Source organism: Papio anubis, chromosome 3 (assembly GCF_008728515.1).
Source record: "Papio anubis isolate 15944 chromosome 3, Panubis1.0, whole genome shotgun sequence".
Classification (NCBI taxonomy): Eukaryota; Metazoa; Chordata; class Mammalia; order Primates; family Cercopithecidae; genus Papio; species Papio anubis.
The window spans coordinates 43,118,403-43,140,829 of NC_044978.1; the positions used below are offsets into that span (position 1 = coordinate 43,118,403).

The 22,427-nt window shown below is 38.9% G+C and overlaps 1 protein-coding gene and 1 pseudogene across 7 annotated transcripts; one reads left to right on the plus strand and one right to left on the minus strand.

Moving 5' to 3' along the window:
* Nucleotides 1-970: 970 nt before the first annotated feature.
* LSM6 (LSM6 homolog, U6 small nuclear RNA and mRNA degradation associated) lies at nucleotides 971-16,169 on the minus strand. 6 transcript variants are annotated; one of them, XM_017959100.3, is made up of 5 exons: nucleotides 16,040-16,161; nucleotides 14,599-14,702; nucleotides 8,825-8,928; nucleotides 3,596-3,709; nucleotides 971-1,384 (listed from the first exon to the last, which is right to left on the minus strand). In XM_017959100.3, exons 3-5 carry the CDS (start codon nucleotides 8,916-8,918, stop codon nucleotides 1,350-1,352), a joined length of 243 nt encoding a protein of 80 aa, XP_017814589.1. In that variant the 5' UTR covers nucleotides 8,919-8,928; nucleotides 14,599-14,702; nucleotides 16,040-16,161; the 3' UTR covers nucleotides 971-1,349. The 6 variants fall into 6 exon arrangements, with proteins under 6 accessions (XP_017814589.1, XP_017814590.1, XP_021794527.1 ...); XM_017959101.3 differs by having other exon boundaries at nucleotides 8,825-8,934; XM_021938835.2 differs by lacking the exon at nucleotides 16,040-16,161 and adding an exon at nucleotides 15,703-15,901.
* LOC108586110 lies at nucleotides 8,139-8,654 on the plus strand (annotated as a pseudogene). The gene has a single exon (XR_001902911.3). The product of XR_001902911.3 is annotated as a guanine nucleotide-binding protein G(I)/G(S)/G(O) subunit gamma-5 pseudogene (transcript).
* Nucleotides 16,170-22,427: the final 6,258 nt, after the last annotated feature.

The following is a 22,427-nucleotide window of genomic DNA, read 5'->3' on the forward strand; positions in this document are numbered from 1 at the left end:
AAGTTATTAATTAAAAAATAATTGTTTCAAATTACTCTCTGATCTTTAAAATAAACCAAGACAAAACACTACATACACCTCTCCAGAATCAGCACTGCCACTTCCCTCCCTCCTTCTCGATCCTGCCCCCATATCCTTCAACCAGGCAGTTGTTTCAAATCACACCACCAGCTCCTGAAACAGGAATGCTATTTAGATTGGGGAGGGAGGGAAGAGGAAGTCCAATACAACATTCACACCATTGTCTGGTATTCATTCAACCACAGTGCCCAGATATATTTGTTTTTCCTAGAGACAGCGTAAAACTGTGGAGAATAAAGCAGGGTTGTGGAAAGCTCATTAATAAATTGTGAAAACCCTCTCAGCAAGAGTCATACAACCAGAGGAGCTGCCTTGTGCCAAGCAACATAAAGCCTGGTGCTCTGCTCCTGGTCAATGTCACATGCAAACACAGCTGATTTTTGAGAAAGGCCTCCCTACAGCCACTTGCTAAGCAAGTTAGGAAAAATTCTTTCCCAATCTCAGCTCGGCAATTAGAACCTGAATTATATTTACAAACTCTAGGCTTTGCTTTAATCTGACTGTGAGAGATGTACAGAAATGGCTCCTCCCCTACTGTGTTCATAAACTGAGAGAATAACATTGATGCCAATGCTCCTGAAAGGGAGCAGGGAAACCTAAAAAGTCTAACTGCATAGGAAATGCAGGGGGGCTGCTGACAGGAGGGCCTTCTCCTCCCTCTTGCTCATCTTTAGGATTTCTCCAGTACCTCAATTCAAATTCCCACTCCTTATGTGCAAGTGGCACTCTTAGCTCTCCAATTCTGTTTTCTATTTAGGTGACTCAATCAGTGGCTGAACTTCTGATCTTGTGGCCCCTTTTCGCAGCTTCAGACTGAAACTGGATGCCTTTTAGAACATATTCACCCAAGGATTTTGTATAACAGAAAAGGATGCAATAAAAGAGGATACCTCTAAAATGTTTTAATTATATGCCCATACATTATATAAAATATTTGCATCACTTTAGCTGGATATGAAAAGCAAGTCAAATGAAATGACGCTCCTCGAAACTTAAGTTAAAGAATCTTGTAGGAAGAGATATATTTTGTCTTTTTTTTATTCTTTTAGCATTCTGTACACTGACAACGAGGTATAATGACTGAAACTTAAATGTGACAGAACATTTCACAATTAAATCCACAATTGTGTACATTTGTCTTACATGTCAGTGAAAAATCACCAACTATTATAAAAACAGGACAAATTGTATCACAAAAGAAGGAAAAATTAGAAAAAATTCATAAAAAAATATATCCAACTATGAAAAGCGTTGCTCTTTTGGTGTCTTCACATCCGTCTCTTCTGTGTACTGATGTACAACACTGAAAAGAAAAAAATACATAAATTGAAATAATAAAAAAAAACCCTACTTGTAAGTATACATAGTAGCATGTTTAAAAGCCAACAGGTTTTGGTCTGATACATCTGACATTTAAAATGAATTCTCATATCATTCAATTAACTCTAGAAGTACTATGACACTAGTTTTATGAATCTACATCCGGGTTTGATGTCTACTCTATTCTCATCCATGTGTCTCATTTACTCTGCAAAGTGTGACCAGGAAGATAAAATAAAATATATGTGAAAGTCCCTGGCATCTAAGAATGCTTTATAGTTAGAAGTGTAAGAATTATGCTTTTCAGGGCTGAGCACGGTAGTTCACGCCTGTAATCTCAGCGCTTTGGGAGGCCGAAGCAGGTGTATCACTTGAGCTCAGAAGTTCGAGACCAGCCTGGGCAACATGGTGAAATCCAGTGTCTACCAAAAGTACAAAAAAATTAACTAGGCATGGTGGTATGCACCTGTAGTCCCAGCTACTTAGGAGGCTGAGGTGGGAGGATCTCTTGAGCTTGAGAGGCAGAGGCTGCAGTGAGTTGAGACTGCACCACTACACTCCAACCTGGGCAACAGGGCGAGACTTCATCTCAGGGAAAAAAAAAATGCTTTTCAGAAAGTAAATCAGTAAATCTAACCAGGTTAGATCTCAAATTAAGAATAAACAACGTATTTTCATCTATCTCTCCAATACAAACTCTAAACTTGGTGTTTACCTTCTAAATTGCAACACTCAGATAAACAAGAGCTGAGGAGTTTATTTTTTTTTAATGATACCAAAGTCCTTATTCTGAGTTCCTTTTAAAGTCTCATACTTTGATGTTACCCAATGTTCTGCTTAGCTGGTCCTCTCACGACTACCAGCCTGAACTCTTACGATGTGTGGTTTGTAGGAATGAAACAAAATGAAATGCTTGGGTCACTTTGGCTAAACTAGAGGTGGCTCTCCCTTCCACCCTGCATGCCTACTCGGCTTCTGAGAGGCCTGCTCAAAGTGAACAGTAAGGTGTCTTCATCAAAGAACATAGCACAGATCAATCAAATAAGTCAAGATCCTCTTTAAGAGCCAATGATGTGAACTAGGTAGTCTAAAGATGAGTGTCACAGATTACATCATGGGAAATGTGACATGAAGGGAAGCATCAGAATGCACAGTACAGCCACCCCCCAACCCTGGCCCCCAAGTCCTAGGTGTAGTGTGCACATTAAAGGATCTACCCTATCAACACGCACAGAACCCAACCTGCTGGTGACTGCTGCTATTAGCTGTCTTGAGGCGAGGCAAGATCATAACATTTCTTAGGAAAAAGAGGAGGTCAAATAAGGATATGAAAAATAGGGTAATTCTATAAATAGAAAGGACTAGAAAGTCAGGAAATAATGTATGTAAAAATATGATATGAAGAAATATGGTACTGTAAGCACAGGGGACAGACTATTATAAAAGTCAGGAAGTTTAGTTTATAGCAAAGAGATCCAACTATTTAGGGGGTTGAAGACATCCAGAATTAAAGAAATCAACAAAAAATCTGAACTCGAGAATCCCAGAGTTTCATTTGGGAGATGGAACCAAGAAGTAGGGTAATTCTCGTAATTCTGTTATTTTTCCCTCCCCACCAAAAATACAAATATGACTTTATCATAATTTTCATTTTGAAACTAGGTACTTAAAAATAACTATAAAAATCATAGCAATTTATTAGTTGTTAAAACACTGAGTAACTTTATTTTTTCTATTTTGCCATTTTTGCCAAATCAAAGGATGCAAATCTGCACAGAAAGCATCTGAATGTTTAATAGAGAAGGGACAAATAGGACAAACTGCCAAATTATGCAAATTAAAGACAGCAGGGAAATGGTGCCCATTCTTACAGCTGCAACTTCCAGGCTACAAGAAGCAGGAATATGTGTTGGGGAGATAATAATACACTATATTCAAGAGAGCAGGGTTCCGGGTCAGGAGAACAATGCCCCCAGTTCCTCATCACTAAAGGAAGGGAAGGAGGGAATTTTAGTTTAAAAATTCCATGATGTATCTAAAAAAATAACTGGTCAAACTGACATATAAGCATTTTAAAATAATCAAGCGTAAAACTGGACTTTTAAATTATCTAGTAAACTCTTTGGTGATCTGGATTATAAACAGAAAGGCTTATTTTGAATGAATGCTGTACTGTAGGGTGAAGAAATGTTACCATTGTTTCCTCGGATAAATGCATCCCCATACTTATTCTTCAGTTGTCCATTTACATATTCTTCTGTCTGCTCCAGGGCTATATTCATGTAGCCATCCAGGCAAGCCAGGACCCCTGTAGACATATTTAGTCAAAAAGAAGAAATACAAGGCAAGTAGGAGTTGAAAATTACAGGGTATACCTTAGAGCAGACGATCTCTTTATTCATTAGCTCTTAGATGCTTAATAAAAGAATTCATACCATAAATGAAACTCAACAGCTTAAGCACAAAACAACTCTAGGCCAATCTGAATGAAGACTAGGAAGGCAGTCACGCACCCACTACTACCCAGTAAAACAACAAACTGTCACTTCCCTCACGGTATGTATGACCACATAGCAACTTTTAAAGCATTCAAAAAAGTAAGAGAATAACACTAATCCAACAAAAATACCATTCTGTGAAAGCTAAGCACAAGGTGGGCAATTATGCATGAACAAATGATCCTTGGTTCCAATGGCATTTCCTACTTCAGCCACTAAGTGAAATACGGGTCTGGCAGATTTATTTCATCCTTTTACAACATCTATTGCAGCAGATGAATGTACTCCAGGGTTAAAAGGAAGTCTCCACAATCTGTTAAAATAATAGAAGAGGAGACAGCAGGTGCTCCCGAAAGAACATCTTAAAGCTGTGACTCACAGTGAAGAGCAGCTTGAGAATATAGGGCAACATATTGCATTATAACACATCTTGTTCTGTTTTGTTACAGCTATAATATTTTCCAATCAAAACTAATAGAGAAAATGGCCAAAAACATTTGAGGGAGCTTTCAAGGAAACAGTTTGAGTGAATCTTTAATTGTGTTAAGATGGTATAATTTTGTAAAATTTGACCTAATGATCTTTTTCAAAAGATGAAAATCTGCAAGCCTCTAACTCTGTCTCTAATTTAAAGTGGTATTTTCTAGAAAAAAAAATTTAAGTAAAAACAAATACTAGATTCAATTAGTCGAGTCTATAGTTTCTCATTTGATGTCTTAACTTCATTAATATGCTCCTCACTCTCTGCCTCTGCCCCCATTATCCTCTAAACAAAAAAGTTTCCTTTCAAAATTGTGTGTGTAATGACAGCATAAGACATTAATCTACCAGAATTCTGCTAAAAGCGGTAAACTCTCAAAGAACCAGAATGGACTGTGAATAATAAAATTATTTCCTAGCCAAAGAAAGCTTAAGCTATAACTTTAGCTCATTTCCTGCTGTATTATTTTACATATAAGCCACAATTATAAATGAGCAAGAAACTTCTGACGCACAATATGCAAACCTGTTTGAAAACTAATGAAAAGAATTTCAAAATGAAATGTCCAGGCTGGGCACAGTGGCTCACGCCTGTAATCCCAGTACTTTGGGACGCAGAGGCAGGCAGATCACTTGAGGTCAGGAGTTCAAGATCAGCCTGGCTAACATGGCGAAACCCCGTCTCTACTAAAAATACAAACATTAGTCGGGCGTGGTGGCGGGTGCCTGTAACACTAGCCACTCGGGAGGCTGAGGCAGAAGAATCATTTGAACTTGGGAGGCAGAGGCTGCAGTGAGCCAAGACTGAGCCACTGTACTCCAGCCTGCGTGACAGAGTGAGACTTGGTCTCAAAAAAAAAAAAAAAAAAAAAAAAAGTTCACTTCTAATTAAAGTATCTATTCTCACAGCAAAGGCAAAAAACAAAAAAAAAAAAAACAAAAAACAAACAAACAAAAAAACAAAAAAACTGCCCAGGGGGTTAGAAATATAACCGTTTCCTTCTCCATGAGATAACCTACTATACATAACCAAAACAAGACATTTTCTTACACAGAAACTGCTACAGAGAGTTGGAGGTTTTTCTTGTATGTTGTGTTTTGTTTTGGGTTTTTTTTTTTTTTTTTTTTGGTGTTTTGTAAACCACAAAATAAGCACGTTCTTTTAGTAAGGCTATCTAATAGTATAGAACATTTTGTTTTAATCGTATAAAGGCCACGAACAGACAGTCATAAGAGGAAAAAAAATTATGGTTACTATCCATGTGAAAGACTGCTGAATCTCACTAGTAAACAAATAAAATATATGTAGAATGAGATATTACTTGTTGCCAATTAGATTGGAAAAGATGAAAAAAAGCTAATACAAGAGTTGGTGAGAACATGAAGGATAAACCCAGGTTCTCTGAGGCAGGGCCATGGAATACTCTCTGACTTGTAAATCCTAGCTCAGGGAATTGATTCTAAAGAGATGCTTGGTCAACTGTTCACAATATATGTCAAAGTAAAAGAGTTGTTTACAGTGGCAAAAAACTGGTCAACACCTAAATGTCCATTAACAGGAAACTGGTTAAAAGTAAAAACAAAACTATGGTACAGCCACACAAGAGATTCCTATGCAGTCATTAAACCCTCTATATTGTCATAAAACTAAATGCATTGTTTCATGTTTAAAAAAAAAAAAATCAGGTTGCATGTACAGCTGATTCCATTTATGTCAAATTATGGTTATATAGAGGTCAAAACTGGTAAACTATCTCTGGATGGTAGCATTGGGGAGACTTGGCTTTCTTCTATATACTTTTCTCTATTATTTCCTTTTACATTTCTAAAATTAAAACAAAACTAAAACATGTATTACCTTTATAAATAGAAAAATTTTCCCTAAAGACTATAGAGAAAAAAGGTCAGGCTGGTTCATCTCTTCAATAAAGTGGGTACTGAGAAGATATTGAACACAATGTCCTCATTTTAATCAATTGTCAGATTAAAATCCCTAGAAGTCTATTACTTCCTATGGGGCCATCAAAAGTTCACAGGTGAGAGGCAGTACAGGAGACATTACAGTACCTCAGTATTCCATATGAATCCATTAGTTTTACTATAAAAATAAAATTAAACTGGAGATATGTTATTAATGGCAACAAGCTAAGGGAGCACATAATCACCAGAGTGGTTTCTTAACCAGGCTTATGAGCTGAGCCTGAACTTGAGTCCTAGCTCCTCCTTTACTATGTGGGGATGGTCAACAGAGATTTCAAAGGAAAAAGCTCAAGAGATTACTATGATGATTAATTATTCAGAAAAGAGACCAAGAAAAGGCCACAAAACCCTGTGCTATGGTTTGAATGTGTGCCCTCCAAAATTCAGGTGTTTGGCAATAGGACAGTATTAAGAGGTGGGAGCCTTTAAGAGGCAAGCAGACCATGGGGACTTGCCCATTAACAGGATGAAGGCCTGCATAAAAAAAGGCTTCATGCAGTGTGCTGTTTTGCCCTCTGCCTTCTGCCACGTGAGGACTCAGCATTCCTCCTCTCCGGAGGATGTAGCCCTCACCAGACAACTGAACCTGCTGGCACCTTGATCTTGGATTTCCTAGCCACCAGAACTGTGAGAAAATAAACTTCTGTTTTTGAAAATCACCCAGTCTAGAGGCGGAGCTTGCAGTGAGCCGAGATCGCACCACTGCACTCCAGACTGGGCGACAGAGCGAGACTCTGTCTCAAAAAAAAAAAAGAAAGAAAGAAAATTACCCAGTCTAGTGTACAGTGCTCAGGTGACGGGTGCACCAAAATCTCAGAAACCACCACTAAAGAATGTATCTATATAACAAAAAAAACCACCTGTACCTCAAAAACTACTGAAATAAATAAAAAAAAAATGCACAAAATAAAAATTACCCAGTCTGTGGTATTCTGTTAGAGCAACCCAAGAGACCAAGTCACTCAGATAACGAATTAGTTAGCTACGCCTGTGAAATATTTCAGGTAACTTAACATACCTTAGTTGTGGAAGATAAGAAATTCAGTAACTTTAAAAAATGGAATCTGAAACCATTCTTCCTATAAAGTTAATTTCAAAAGCACTGCAGCCTCTTAAAAATAATATTCTCGGCCGGGCGCGGTGGCTCACGCCTGTAATCCCAGCACTTTGGGAGGCCGAGGCGGGCGGATCACAAGGTCAGGAGATCGAGACCACAGTGAAACCCCGTCTCTACTAAAAATACAAAAAATTAGCCGGGCGCGGTGGTGGGCGCCTGTAGTCCCAGCTACTCAGGAGGCTGAGGCAGGAGAATGGCGTGAACCCGGGAGGCGGAGCTTGCAGTGAGCCGAGATTGCGCCACTGCACTCCAGCCTGGGCCACAGCGTGAGACTCCGTCTCAAAAAAAAAAAAAAAAAAAATAATAATAATAATAATATTCTCTCCAAGAACAGAAAGGCATTTTTTTTTTGAGATAGTCTCACCCTGTCGCCCCACACATTATACGTTATATAAGTGGGACATTCAGGTTGTAAAATGATACTCAATAGCTACCTGCCAATCTTAAATACTCCTGCAAAAACAAATGCTGTTGCACCAAGATGTTCTTCAGTTGAGTTGTTCATACCTGAGTTTACTAGGAATACCTTGCTATTACCAGGGAACTTAGGCACGGATGATCTCAAAGCAGACAGGAGACAGAAGTCACACAAATCACACTGAAAGGCAGAAGCACATGCTATACTGTCAGAGTTGTCCTTCTTAAAGGAATGACCGGCTCAGTTGTCTGGCCCCGCCGACCCACGACCCACGACCCACCGACCCACGAATCAGCCCAGCCGTCGTGTGCACCATGTCTGGCTCCTCCAGTGTCGCCGCTATGAAGAAAGTAGTTCAACAGCTCCAGCTGGAGGCCGGGCTCAACTGCGTAAAAGTTTCCCAGACAGCTGCAGACTTGAAACAATTCTGTCTGCAGAATGCTCAACATGACCCTTTGCTGACTGGAGCATCTTCAAGTACAAATCCCTTCAGACCCCAGAAAGTCTGATCCTTTTTGTAGTAAAATGAATCTTTCAAAGGTTTCCCAAACCACTCCTTATGATCCAGTGAATATTCAAGAGAGCTACATTTGAAGCCTGTGCAAAAGCTTATCCCTGTAACACATGTGCCATAATATACAAACTTCTACTTTTGTCACTCCTTAACATCTACCTCTCTGAATTTTCATGAATTTCTATTTCACAAGGGTAACTGCTTTATATACACTGGCAGCAGCATACAATAAAACTTAGTATGAAAAAAATAAATAAAAGGAATGATATGAGAGATAGAAAAAGAGATATGCATAAAAACTGCTGATGACCCATACTTTTTTGGTCTATTGGGTATATTTAAGAGGTTAATAAAAATCAGTGAGTCACATTTACTTATTCAGTTACACCAGTGAGAATGAAACATGAAAATATTACCTCGATAATCCACTCCAGAATTTAATTTTACCACAACCGGTCGTCCAATGATTTGCTTTAAGAAGTCACTAGGGGTTTGCTTCCGAAGACTCATTTTAACAATCCTAAATCAAAATATGAAAAGGAATAATAAAAAGTAAAGACCAAAGCTGATTATTCAACAAAACCCTTACAGCCCTTAACATACGTACAGAAAATGAAGTATTAAAGGACCATGTGAGAAGACACGTATTACTCCACTGCTACTACATGACGGGTAACATGTTTTCAGTTACTTACTATGAGCCAGATACTAAGCTGAACATTCTACATGCATTACCTGATTTAGTTCCCACAACACCATGGCATAGCCTCATTAGGGAAAATCCTGTGTTTACAAAGCACCTGCTCTTAATCACTTATCATTACTGCCTGACACACAGTCAGTATACCCATTACAACCACTACCACCTCCATTCAGTGAATGGTTGGTTATTTTATGCGGAGCATTCTGCTAAGGTCTTTATAAACACTACCACATTTCATCTTTACAAGAACCCTGGGAAGAAGGTCTTAATACCCTCATTTTGCTGATGAAAGTAAAGGCACAGAAAGATTAAATAATTTGTTCCCAAATGTGACGGAACATTCAAGTTCAAATCAGCCCTATTTTAAAGTCCATATTATATAGAACCGACACATTTATGAACAACTGATGCCTACATGGTATCTCTGAAAAGAATTATAATCTAATGGTAATTTTGAGTGTACTACATGCCAGCACTTTTCCAAGAACTTTGTATGTATTAATCCATTTAAATTGCTCTACCCTAAAAGGCAGGTATTGTTTTTATGCTCATTTTACACATGAAGAAAAAGACACAGAAAGATTAAACACTCTGCTCAAGGTCACACAGCTAGAAAGCGGACAGCCAGCCCATACTCTTAATCACAACCTTAAAACAGCCTTCTGAAAGGCAATAACATAGCCAAAGATTTTTAATTATTCTATTATGACTATAACAGATATGTGCTCTAAATAACAAAGAAAAAGTCTTAAAACTCAAGAATAATGGGAGTCTAACATAGAAAAAGAGATAGCATTACACACCCAAATCAACAGTATCAGACATGCAAAGCTGCACATCACTCCTTTCAAAATGCATCTTTTCTTATATAACAGCTCTCTTTCAAAATATGTTGGCAAGTTAATAAGACTGTAGTTAAGCAAAAACTGAGTAAAAATATTTCAGAAATTAGTGTTTCTGTTTCAGTCAAATTCAGCATCACTATTATTCAGCAGCTATATAGCACTGAGACTTAAAAATTAGTATGGAAACACTATTTTAAGGATTCCCTTCAAGAACTCAAGCTGTTCTTTTGTTTTCAATGAAATTTTTTCATTAAACATTCTTCCATTATGCTTATTTCACTCTAAGTCCATCCACTCAATAATCTGAATTTGTGAGGAGAAGGATTATTTAGAGATGTTCTCATAGTGAATTCATACAGGATCAGCAGATGTAGTAAGCTGGAACTCCAGGTTACTGGGTTCAACAAATATGTATGTGTACACACTGTGCAAGGAAATTCAAAAACACGTCATACACAAAGGCTCTGTCCTTAAAGAACTTAAAATCTAGAAAAATTTAAACTTGTTTAAACAGTGTGAATAAACAAAAGCAATCGTAATTTAAGTAAAATAATTTTCTTTAGTCAAGAAAAGTCAACATCCTAAGTCAAATAAAAGAAAATACAAATTTCAGAAATTATTTTTGAATTTTGGGTTATCATTTGGACAATCTACACTGCCCCCAAGGTTTGAAAGATGTTTTTAAAATGCGATCAAGTAATTATTTTGCTCAACAAATGTTAATTTAACTTTCCCATTTAATTTCCAGCTTATTTTTTTAGCTCCACAATCTCAACAGATAACTACAATTACAACTACTATTACAATTACAATTACAACTACTATTCAGGACAACCACTTTTCATTCAGGACTCAGATCACACAGCAATTTTATTTATACTGTTCTGAGTACAAAGTGAAAAATTACAAAGTAAATACCGTAACAGATTCATTACCTTTAATGAGTTTAGTGAAAATATGCAAATCTTCCTATTCATCTATAAACCGCCTTATTTACGTTTTGAACACGTGCTGTTTTGAGGCTGAACACATCCAGAGAGAATATTAACTCCGAAGGCCTGATACTCAACTGATGAGTCAGGTTCATCTCCTATCACAGATACTAAATCCCAATATGCCACAGTTTCATCATGTATAAAACTGAGAGGAAAGTAGCCACTTTATGTTAAAAACCACTAAAATACATTGTAATGTGACTCTAGTTCACAGAGATATTAACTACTTTAATTATTACTAATTTCACCTACTCATAGAGTATTTACAATTTCAGATTAAAAACATTTGAAAAGCAAAAACTGGGAAGAGTTAATAACTGTCAGAAAAAAGAATGCAAATCTTGACTATCAGTTGCTTGACAGTACAGGTTATTTTAAAGGTATTATTAACTTTCCACACCTTTTAAAAAACACAGACATGTTCTTCTAAGCTCACCAAAGATAACACCTTGTCCATTACGCCTTATCTGTATTCCAATTAACATCAATCTCTTCCTGAAGGCAATCAACACTTCCAACTTTCACGGAGCACCTGTCAAGTTCAGGTACACGGGGCTGGGAAATGTAACACAAAGACAAGGCCTTAAGCCCTCAGAGTTTACATTCTACAGAGGGCAAAAAACGTGTAAACAGAGAATTTTACAAAGGTGATGTATATTCTGATAGAATTATGCACAAAAGGGCAGAGAACACTCTCTTATCCCAGGCTTGGCAGATCAAAGAAGAATTTCTGGAAGCTAACACCTGAGCTGAGTTTGAAGGAAAAGGCGTCACCCTCCAGCTGAAAGAGAAGTCAGAAAAGGCACGGGACATGTGCCTGGGTAGAAGGTAAAATCTACATAGGCAAGGAGGAGACGCCTCTGAGGCAGGGAGCTGTGCAACATTCACAGGAGCACGGAGTTCAGGCTCTGGGTCAGTTTCCCAAACTTGAATCATTAGGATCAGCTGGAGATTCTACTCAGTAGTTCTGGGGTAGGAGCCAGGAATCTATTTGAACAAGCCTAGGAAATAACTGGCAAGGGGAAATACTGTTGTCAATGATAGGAAACAGGGATTTTTAAGCAGGAACTTGCTTGGATTCCACTCTCTACTTTCCATAGCAGAGTGGAGATGCCCATCTCACCTAGTTTTGGCATCACAGTTTGGCATTTGATTTTATTTGCTATAACCTGTCACTACGCCCTCTTTTGTATTCTTTATGTGGGTCTTTTCTCTCTCAAAATACTGTAAGCCACATGACAAGAGGGGCTCACAAGCTTCTCATCTGTTCTCTAGAATATCTACATTCTATTAAATCTCTTGGGAAAAAATACTTTTAAGGTTATTTGGAAAAGAGTATATGGGTTGCCTCAAACACATTTTATCCATCACTTTAGGAAAGCCATATCTTTTACATTAGTCTTCATTAGGCTTCCTTGGTACTCCCTGTTACTTAATGACTTGCCCATAAATCCATTTTGTATGAGTAAATTGGTCTTGACACCACAATTTTTCCCATCACTTGGCTCAAGTAATTTTAAGTTTTCATCTTTTAAATTGGATAAGGCAGAAGGAACAGTTCTGACAATTTCTGAAGCAAGAGATGAGTCTCTTGAACCATAAACACATAAGAGGAAAAAGACCTTTCTTCAGGGTCACCTTGGTAAAACTTCTCCTTTCAAAATTAAAGTCATAATCACTCTCTATACCTCCTCTCCCTCCCCTGACTCCTACTCAGGCTTGTTGCAAATGACCTATTTTCATAAATGGCTATTAAGTCAAAGACAGTATATTTTCTGTCAGAAGCTACTGAGAGGTCTAGAATGAAAAAACATCTGCGAAGTGCCCTGCACGGAATTTTTTTCTTTTTGGTAAGAGAATGAAGAAAAAAAGAAGTTTTATTAATCCAACTATGTGCCACCAGCGTTAGATTCATAAGCAATTTACAGAGAAACCGTGTGAGGTGGAAAGCAAAGCCAAGACTGACCCCAAACCCCAAGCGCTTTCACAGGTACAGCTGCCTTCTGAATAAGTTAAGATTCTCTGGTTAAATCTTGGGGAATCGCAATAGAGGCAGCGAGAAATCCAGTCGGAGAGTAGCAGCACTGGGGAAAAAAATACCTAACGTGACAAAGTGCTGTAAATTAGCCTCAAAGAAATACAACGGACAAACGCAAAGAAAATTATCTCATGTGATTCGGGTTATGCCACTGGGCAGAAGACATGAAAATCCTTATTTCTTGGCAATGTTTACCTGTAAGTTTTTACCTACTCCTAGCATATTTACAGTTTAGGGTGAAAAAAATTTGAAAAGCAAAAACTTGCAAGGAAACATTACAATCCAAGTAACTGCAGCACTAGACTAATAGATCAGTGTCTGAGGAGGCGATCAGACACGGAGAACAGCTCTCCAAGTCCTCCCTTCTGACACAGTGGAGTGCCTCGCTGTCTTGTGAAGGCTTCATACCAATCCCTCCTTCCTGAGCAGCAGGCGCTACTTCTCTCCCTCTCTCCCAAAGGCGAAGTGAGTCCACTCAGAGCACCTCTTTCCACTCTCAGTCATGGTCCTTATCAGGCTGCTTTGTAATTTTTCCATTTGCTGACAGGTCTCCCATGGTGAGTTTTAAGCTCCTTGGGGACAGGGGAAATATCCTACTCACTTGGTATCCCCAGTACCTAAGCACACTGCCCAAGTCTGTGGAAGAGACATTCAAGGCCTAAGCACACTGCCCAAGTCTGTGGAAGAGACATTCAAGGCCAGTGCCAAGCAAAATCCCTGTCCAGCCCCCACCAACTCAAACTATGAATACAGTGACTAGTAGGATCATGCACGTACTTCAACAAATACTAACCAAGTAATCTCTATTAGGACCACCAAAGACGGAGAAAACAACCCTTTCTGTCATTCAAGAACCAGCTGTTTCCAAATCTAGAGATGCTTGTTAAAATGCAGATTCCTGAAGTCTACTCAGGTAAAAGCACTGTATTTTACATTTTATGAAGTTCTCCAGATAATTTATTTAAGCAAATGGTTCTCAACTAGGGGCAGTCCCCCCAACCTCACCCCACCCTGCTCAGGGACATTTGGAAGTATCTGGGGACACTGAACTGTCATGACTGAGGAAGGTGGTGCTACTGCTATACTAGTGGGTAGAGACCAGGGATGTTGCTAAACATTTTACAACAGGGCCGCCCTCCACAACAAAGGACTGTTCAGCCCAAAATGTCAATGGAAGCTGAGAATCTCCGCTATAAGCCCTAAAAAAAAAAAAAAAACCACCAACAACATTGTTCTTTGGTTTTAAAGTGAGGAGTTTTAAAGAAATCTCCAAAGTACAGCAAATGATAACCAAAAGCTACATTCTAACCAAATGATGGAGTGTAGATTATAATTAATCAGGGATGTTTTATTCTAACATAAAGGGAACCTGAAAACAACTGTCAAAATCTTGAAGGGGTTGCCATTCTAAATAATGGATTTCTAGTCTTGGCCATGAAAATAATCACTTTCCAATTTCTCAGTGTTACAGGTCCCTCCGATCATTAATCTGTTAGTACACTTTTAAAAGGAGAGAATATTCCAGGTGATGTAAACAAATTTTTAAATTCTAATATCTACTATGCCAGAGTTCAGTGAGAGACTGCCTGATGCAGCACAGGGTACTCACTTGGGAGGCAGGAAACCTGATTTCTAATCCCAGCTCTGCTACTTAATTAGCTGTGTGACTTGGATAACTCATCATTTCACTTCTCATGGCCCCAGGTTCCTCATCTGCAAAATAAGGGAGTTATGCCAAATGACCACTTAAGTCTCTTCCTGCCCTAACATTCAGGTAGTAACGCATTAACTCCAGTGACACACACACACACACACACACACACACACACACACCCCACAAACATAAGCCTCTCAAGATTTCTGTACAATATTCAAGCAAGTAAAATTGCCAAACACCTGAGAAACTTTTTTGGAAAACACTGCAGCAATGTGTACGAAGGCCTAAAAAAGGCCTTACAGATGAAAGCATCTAATCTGATAATTTCACTTCTGAGAATCTAGTCCAAAGAAATAATCTAAAAAATAGGGGGGGGGAAAGGTTTATCAAAGTATTATCTGGGGTGCTAAGAGCTTCAAAAATTCAAAAACAATCTATAATATCCCACAATCGGGAAATGACTGAATAATTTATGGGACCTACATTGCGATCCACAATGAGGGACAGTCAATCAAAAGAAGATACAAAACTAGAATAATATTTAGGAAGAGTTTTTAAATGGAAGTGGAAAACTATACTGTTAAGTGATTAAACACGTACACTTTTAGCTCAAGTAGAAGCTAGCATACACAGGAGAAAAAGATTGTAGGTGAAAGGGTTGTGAATATTATTTCTTCACTAAAGTCTTCCATGTTTGCAATTTTCTACAATAGTCACATATTACTAAGAGCAGTGGGGTAGGGTAATCCGCTTCATCCTAATGCTACACATCTTAAAAACGCCTGCTATGCACGCGCGCGGACACGCGAACGCACAGAAAACCTCGGGCGATAGGACTTAAGACCATACAATTGGGTTCCTAGGCCTGACAACTCAGTAAGACAGGCGAGTCCAGTCCTTAATTCCTGTGGTCAGGCGCAGCCACCCCGATGTAGGGAACGGTTCGCAATTCCCTGAAGCCCTGGAAGACTGGCGAAGCCTAGGCCTGGGTTCGGGATCCGCTTTCCCGCCGAATCCTGGGATTAACCTCGGGGCTCCCTGGGGAACTTCAACAACCTGAACTGGTATCGGACGCCAACTCGGTGGGAGCCGGGACGGTGCCGCTACTCTCCGCGCAGTCTAAGCACCTCGCTGAGGGCGGTCCCGGCGCCCACCATCAGACCTCTCCGGCCATTCCGTGCGCGGAGAGCTTGGACACGGCATTTCGCGGGAACCTGCCAGTCAGCGGTCCCTTCCCGGAGCCCCAGCCCGTTCCCCTCAGGCCCTTTCCGGGGCTGCCTCGCCCGGCCTAGGGCCGCTGCAGCCGCCGCTCCACAGCGCGACTGAACACTGGGGCGTCGAACCCGGGGCTACGCCCGGCCCCGTCATCGGCCCGCGCAGCCGTGCGGCTCACCTCGCGGGGGGGATCCAGAACCCTCACTCCAGGCGCCCCACGAGTCCGGCCTCCGCGGATGATCGCAGCCAAAACCGAAACCGCCGAGGCAGCGGCACTTTTCTGCCTCGGCCAATCACTGCTCTTCTCTGCTACGGCAGCCCGCTGGGGCCGAAAAAGCCTGTCAGCGCCGAAGCGCGCAAATCCGAGAATCCTGTTTTGTCTAGTAGCAAAATTGGTGCACTGGAGTTCCTCTAACAGAAATCTGAATACAAAACAAATACAATATAAAACAAAAACAAAAATCGAGGAAACTAGAAGTGATCTTTTGTCCAGGATTTATTTGCAGAAGTGTAAAAAATAACTTGAAGTCATAGTAAACTGGAATTTACTGTTTAAGTAACGGCACTGTGTACCCAGAAACGTCCTTGAATAGTTTAAAGCAAATAAATAAATAAAACACCTCAAGTCTTTAAATCTACCTCTGGATATTGATTAAATGTGTGAAGACTTAAGCCATTTTAGCAAGAGACTGTTTCCATGGCAATGTTGATAAAAAAATAAATAAAATCACTCAAGTAACTCCGAATTATAATGACATTAATTGTGTTACATTAAAAACTTGTTCCAGTTGGAAATGGTGTGCAGACATTATTTAAGTGCTACTATGGGAACTTGGTTTGGAATTTTGCATGAATTCTCAACACTCTTTCTATTAATGGGATTGGAAGGGGAAAAAAAGAGAACTGTTACCCCAAGACTTGATTCCTTTTTCTCCCTCCACATATACTCTCATCAGCTGAAAACTTACTTTAATTTTATTTATGGTTTGTAACGCTATACACAAAGCAATAAGATCTTCCAACACAGATCCTTAACCCCGTTAGGTGTTATAAAATCTAAGATGCAGAATTTTTTTCTGAGATAAAGAATTCCTCCCTTGTAACCTTCTTTTGGCTAAAGGCAGAAGAAATGAACTTTTGATTGATATCAGGGACAGAAAACAAGTGGATGTGATTTGGTAAAGAATAGAGACTTCCTTATATCCTTCTATAAAAGCTCAGTTTGGGTAAAGACCAAACAGTTACTGATTTATTGAGAGGACTGTATTTGAAGTTCTTGCAATATAAGATATAATATAAATAAAAATTTTAAGAAAAGTACCGTTTAAATCAAATAATTACTTGCAAAGTACAAACATAACAGGATAAAAAGGCCTGTTCCTAAAAACTTTCTTTGCAAGACATCAAATTGCACATTCCTTACTGGTTGTTTAAATTATTTTAAAAAATAAAATAAAATTTTGATTCAAACTTCTTTCCCTTTCCTACAGAGCCCTAATTGAGCTGTTAACACTAGCGTGGTGGGTAGGGAGCCATGAGGAGTTTTAAGGGCCTAGTTCATCTGCAGAGCAGCTGCAGCCTTCTCCAAGGGCAGTAGCTGGGTAAGGGCCCAGTTTGACACATGGGGTAGGCATCCTGAATTATTTCATGAGCTAACAAGCTTATAAAAAGCGTAGCTGTTCCCGAAAGCCCCTCAGCAGCTTATAAATGACTTTTACTAACTCAGGCAATTTTCCATATTTCCCAGGGTTTTGCTTTCAGCATCTTTTATGATGCAAAGAAAACATTGCAAGACTTTTGCTGAATACTAGTCTTCAAAACCCTGAATGTGAACATTAATTTATTAAGGAGGCTTAAAGTCATAAAAATATTTTGGCAAGATTTAGTTTAACTTACGTAGTTTAGTTTCGTTTAGTTGTTAGAACTGATGAACCTACACTGACACATCATTATCATCCAAAGGCCAAAGTTTACATTAGGGTTCACTCTTGGTGTTGCACATTCTATAGGTTTTGACAAATGCATAATGAAATGTACCCACAATTGTAGTATCATACAGAACAGTTTCACTGCCCTAAAAATTCTCTGTGCTCCACCTATTTACCCCTTCCTCCCCACTGGCAACCACTGATCTTTTTTCTGTCTCCAAAGTTTTGCCTTTTTCCAGAATATCATACATTTGGAATCATACCATACATAGGTGGTGATGCATACACTGCACCACCCCACTGTGTAGCCTTTTCAGACTGGCTTCTTTCACTTAGAAATATGCATTTAAGACCCCTCTATGCCTTTTCATGGTTTGACAACTCATTTCTTTTAAGTTCTGAATAATATTCCATTATTTGGATGTACCACAGTTGATTTATCCATTTACCTACTAAAGGACATCTTGGTTGCTTCCAAGTTTGGGCAATTATGAATAAAGCTGCTATAAATATGCGTGTGCAGGTTTTTGTGTAGAAAAAAGTTTTCAGGTCATTTGGGTGAACATCAAGGAGTATGACTGTGGATCATACAGCAGGGTATGTTTAGTTTTGTAAGAAACTGCCAAACTGTCTTACAATGTGGCTGTACCATTTTGCATTCCCACTAGCAGTGAATGAGAGTTTCCATTGTTCCACATCCTCACGGGCATTTGGTGTTTCCAGTCCTTTGGATTTTGACTAGTCTAATAGCTGCTTAGTGACTATCTCATAGTTGTTTAAAGTTGTAATTCCTTAGTGACATATGATATGGAGGATTTTCTATATGCTTATTTGCCATATGTATATCTTCTTTGGTTGTTCAGGTCTTTGGCCCAATTTTGAATCAATTTGTTCTTTTTTTATTGTTGAGTTTTAAGAGTCCTTTGTATATTTTGAATAATAGTTCTTTATCAGATATGTCTTTTACAAATATTTTCTCCCAGTTTATGGCTTGTCTTTTCATTCTCTTGAAGCTATTATGCTTAAAATAGACAAATGGCAGATATAAAAATGCTGAAGGGAGCTCTTGCCACTTCATTGTTTGTCCCTTACTTCTACAGTTCTATAGTACAAATGCCGTTAGATAACTATGTCTTTCAATGTTTCATATTCATGAGATGGTCTCATGTTTAGCTTATTAAACACCCGGAAGTCCTGTGAACACGTAGGTGAATGTATTGTGTTGTTGTTGTGGTTGTTGATGATGATGATGATGATGATGATGATGATGATGATGATAAATACAAACATGTAATTGGATTGGCCAACACTCTCCAAAGCAGATTTTAATACCTAACATGGATGTTAAGCTTCTAAGAATACTGGCTGGTCTTGTTGGAGCAATGCATTAACTGGTATGAACTGCTGGCATGGACCTGAACCTTTCCTGGACCTTGAGACTGTACAGTAGGAGCTCATAACCTGTGATGTACTAGTTTTGGATACTTGGGGTCACCATTATCTGCCTTTAATCATGGGATATGAAAACTATTTGTTATAGAAAATGAAAAGAGGCCAGGGGCAGTGGCTCACATTTGTAATCTCAGCACTTTAGGAGGCTGAGGTTGGCGGATCACTTGAAGTCAGGAGTTCAAGACCAGCCTAGCCAACATGTTGAATCCAATCTCTACTTAAAATTCAAAAATTAGCTGGGTGTAGTGGCACACGCCTGTAATCCCAGCTACTCGGGAGGCTGAGGCATGAGAATCTCTTGAACCTGTCAGGCTAAGGTTGCAGTGAGACGAGATCATGCCACTGTACTCCAGCCTGGACAACAGAGCGAGACTGTTTCTTAAAAGTAGGAAGGAAGGAAGGAAGGAAAGAAGGAAGGAAGGAAGGAAGGAAGGAAGGAAGGAAGGAAGGAAGGAAGGAGAGAGGGAGGGAGGGAGGGGAAAGAAAGAAAGAAAGAGAAAGAAAAAGAAAGAAAAGGAAAAGAAAGAAAAGAAAGAGAAAATGAGATAGACACGCTCTGGTTGTTGAATACCTTCTAAGAAGTGATACAAGCTTATTGATTGGTGAGCAAATTTCTCAGAAAAAGTAGTGTGTCGTTTTGCTTATCCAAAGAAGGGATATATTCTACATCATAGGCACTTGGTTTCAGATGTAACATGTGAGATGTTTAAATAATGTTTGGACTTCATCAGCCATTATTTTGGCATGACTTGAATTTTCAAAGAGATAGGATCAGAGTCTGAGCTCCTAGAAGGACAGTCTCCCAAATGCTGTGATGCTTTATGCTCCACTGTGAACTCTAGAAAACCTCTCTCAGCTGTAAAATTCAGTGAAATCAGTGTGAAGCTGCCCTTGTATTTTAATCAAGATGAACTTGAAAGGTGAACATTATAAGTGGGAGAAATTATTTATAATTTGGTAATAAAAGTTTATGTCTAACACTCCAAATTTCATACATCTGCTATGTGCTGGCCCTGAGATATAAAACAATTGAAGTTGCCTTTACATTTGGCCTTATATGAAAGGTCATAAATTAGAGTGATAGCGTTCGTCCTCTTTCCTAGCTCACCAAATTTCCATATTAACATCTTCACCTCAAACATAAATGGTTACCCAGCTACAAAGAAAAGAGTTGTGTTGGCCTTTATGAATTATAGTTTATGCTGGAAATCTGTGCTACATAGGGCTGCTATTCAGCTTGTAGGAGAGTACATCTACTTCAATGAAGCTAATTCTACCACAGTGAAACCAATTAAAATCGTATGGCCAATTTAAATAAATACAATATATAAAAACTTGGGAATACTTTCAAAATTAGCAAATGGTTGCCAAGGTATGTGATTCTTTTAACTCTTAAAAATGCTTTTGTAGATATTCAAGGGATTTTCTCTGCTAGAATACCCAGTAACACGTTTCTTTTCAATAAACTCACTTTCAATTTTTAAAATGTACTTTCTAATGTGGTTTTAACTGATAATGTGAAAATGCTGGCTTTTTAACTACAAAAAAACACACAGCTCATTTTATTGTAATATACAGTAATTAAATGTATTCCAAAATATTAATGAATTGGACCAGTGCTTCATGTTTAGGCTTTAAAAAAATGTTTATAGCAAAAAACAGATGTTCTTAAATATTCAGGGTGAGTTATCAAATCCATATTTTTTTGTGTATGTTTTTTTCACTAGCCCAGTGATGCAGTTAAAATGCAGCATAATGTAAACTAGTAGGGTCACGTTCAAGAACAACTTCAGAATCTCAGGCCTTCATCCAGGGAGAATGCAAAAATGTAAGGGCAAGTTTTAGTTATCAGTAACTTTTAACATTAGGATCTCTTTTTCTCAATTCTAGATTAGTGAAATGATGTAGCTGAAAATTACCAACATGGTAGCATGTCTTGGTCTTTTCAGGCTGCTATAACAAAATACCTTAGACTGAGTAATTTACATAACAACAGAAATTTACTACTCACAATTCTGGAGGCTAGGAAGTCCAAGATCAAACCTGTAGCAGATTCAATGCCTGGTGGGGGCATGTTCTCTGCTTCATGGATGGTGCATTCTAACTGCATCCTTACGTGACAGAAAGGGGCAAGGGAGCTTGCTCAGGCTTCTTATATAAAGGCACGAATCCCATTTGTGAGGGTGGAGCCCTTAAGACTTATTCACTTTCCAAGGGCCCCACCTCTTACTACTATCGCTTTGGGCGTTAGGTTCCAACATAGGAATTCTGGGGTATGCCAGCATTCAAATCATAACACAGCATAAGCTCTTTCAAATCAATTATGTTTTTCCTAAGTAGTTGGCTTTCTTCTGTCTCTAATTTCAGGATAAATGAATGCTTCTGCAGTTGCTGAATTCCTTGCACTAGAAAGCACATCTGTTAGGCTGGGTGCCGTGGTGCATGCCTATAATCCCAACACTTTGGGAGGCTGAGGCGGGCAGATTGCTTGAGCCCAGGAGTTCAAGACCAGCCTGGGCAACATGGTGAAACCCTGTCTCTATAAAAAATACAAAAATTAGTCAGGCATGGTGATGCACACCTGTGGTCCCAGCTACTCGGGAAGCTGAGGTGGGAGGATATCTTGAGCCTGAAAGGTGGAGGTTACAATAAGCCCAGGTCGTGCCACTGCACTGCACTCCAGCCTGGGTGACAGAGTGAGATCGTCTCAAAAAAAGCACTTCTTTTGTCACCTAAAATTCTCAGGAGCAACGAGTATAGATTTTTCTGTTGAGATGAACCTTGCACCAATATATGCATGTATTTCTAAAAGATCACTCATACATTGAAGGTGATCAACTGTCTCACAAACATTTTATTCTCTTTTTGTATTTGTCTCCCCAAAAATTGGGACACTCCCAACCCCATTCATAGATTGTAATTAGAGGAAAGATTAATATCCTCTTAACATTGAGGGTCTTCCATAAAAACTCAATTGAGAAGAATCCTAGCTGCCTTCTGTTAGAAGGAGAAACTAGGCCTTCTAGCTTATGCTAAAGAACTAAGACCAGTGGCAGAGGACACAAAACATGGAGAGAAAAAACACAGCTTCTAATTTAGTCATGAACAATCATGGATTTTAAAATTGCTGGATTTTCTTCAATCACATTGAGTAGGTGAAGTACCAAATAATTGATGTAGGCATTT

Coding starts and splice junctions, on each gene's coding strand:
- LSM6 (XM_003899241.4), bottom strand. CDS start 8,918: ATGAGTCTTCGGAAGCAAACCCCTAGTGACTTCTTAAAGCAAATCATT. Junction 3,710..8,824: donor TTCTGGAGTGGATTATCGAG/GTAATATTTTCA, acceptor ATATGTCTACAG/GGGTCCTGGCTTGCCTGGAT. Junction 1,385..3,595: donor ATTTATCCGAGGAAACAATG/GTAACATTTCTT, acceptor TTTTCTTTTCAG/TGTTGTACATCAGTACACAG.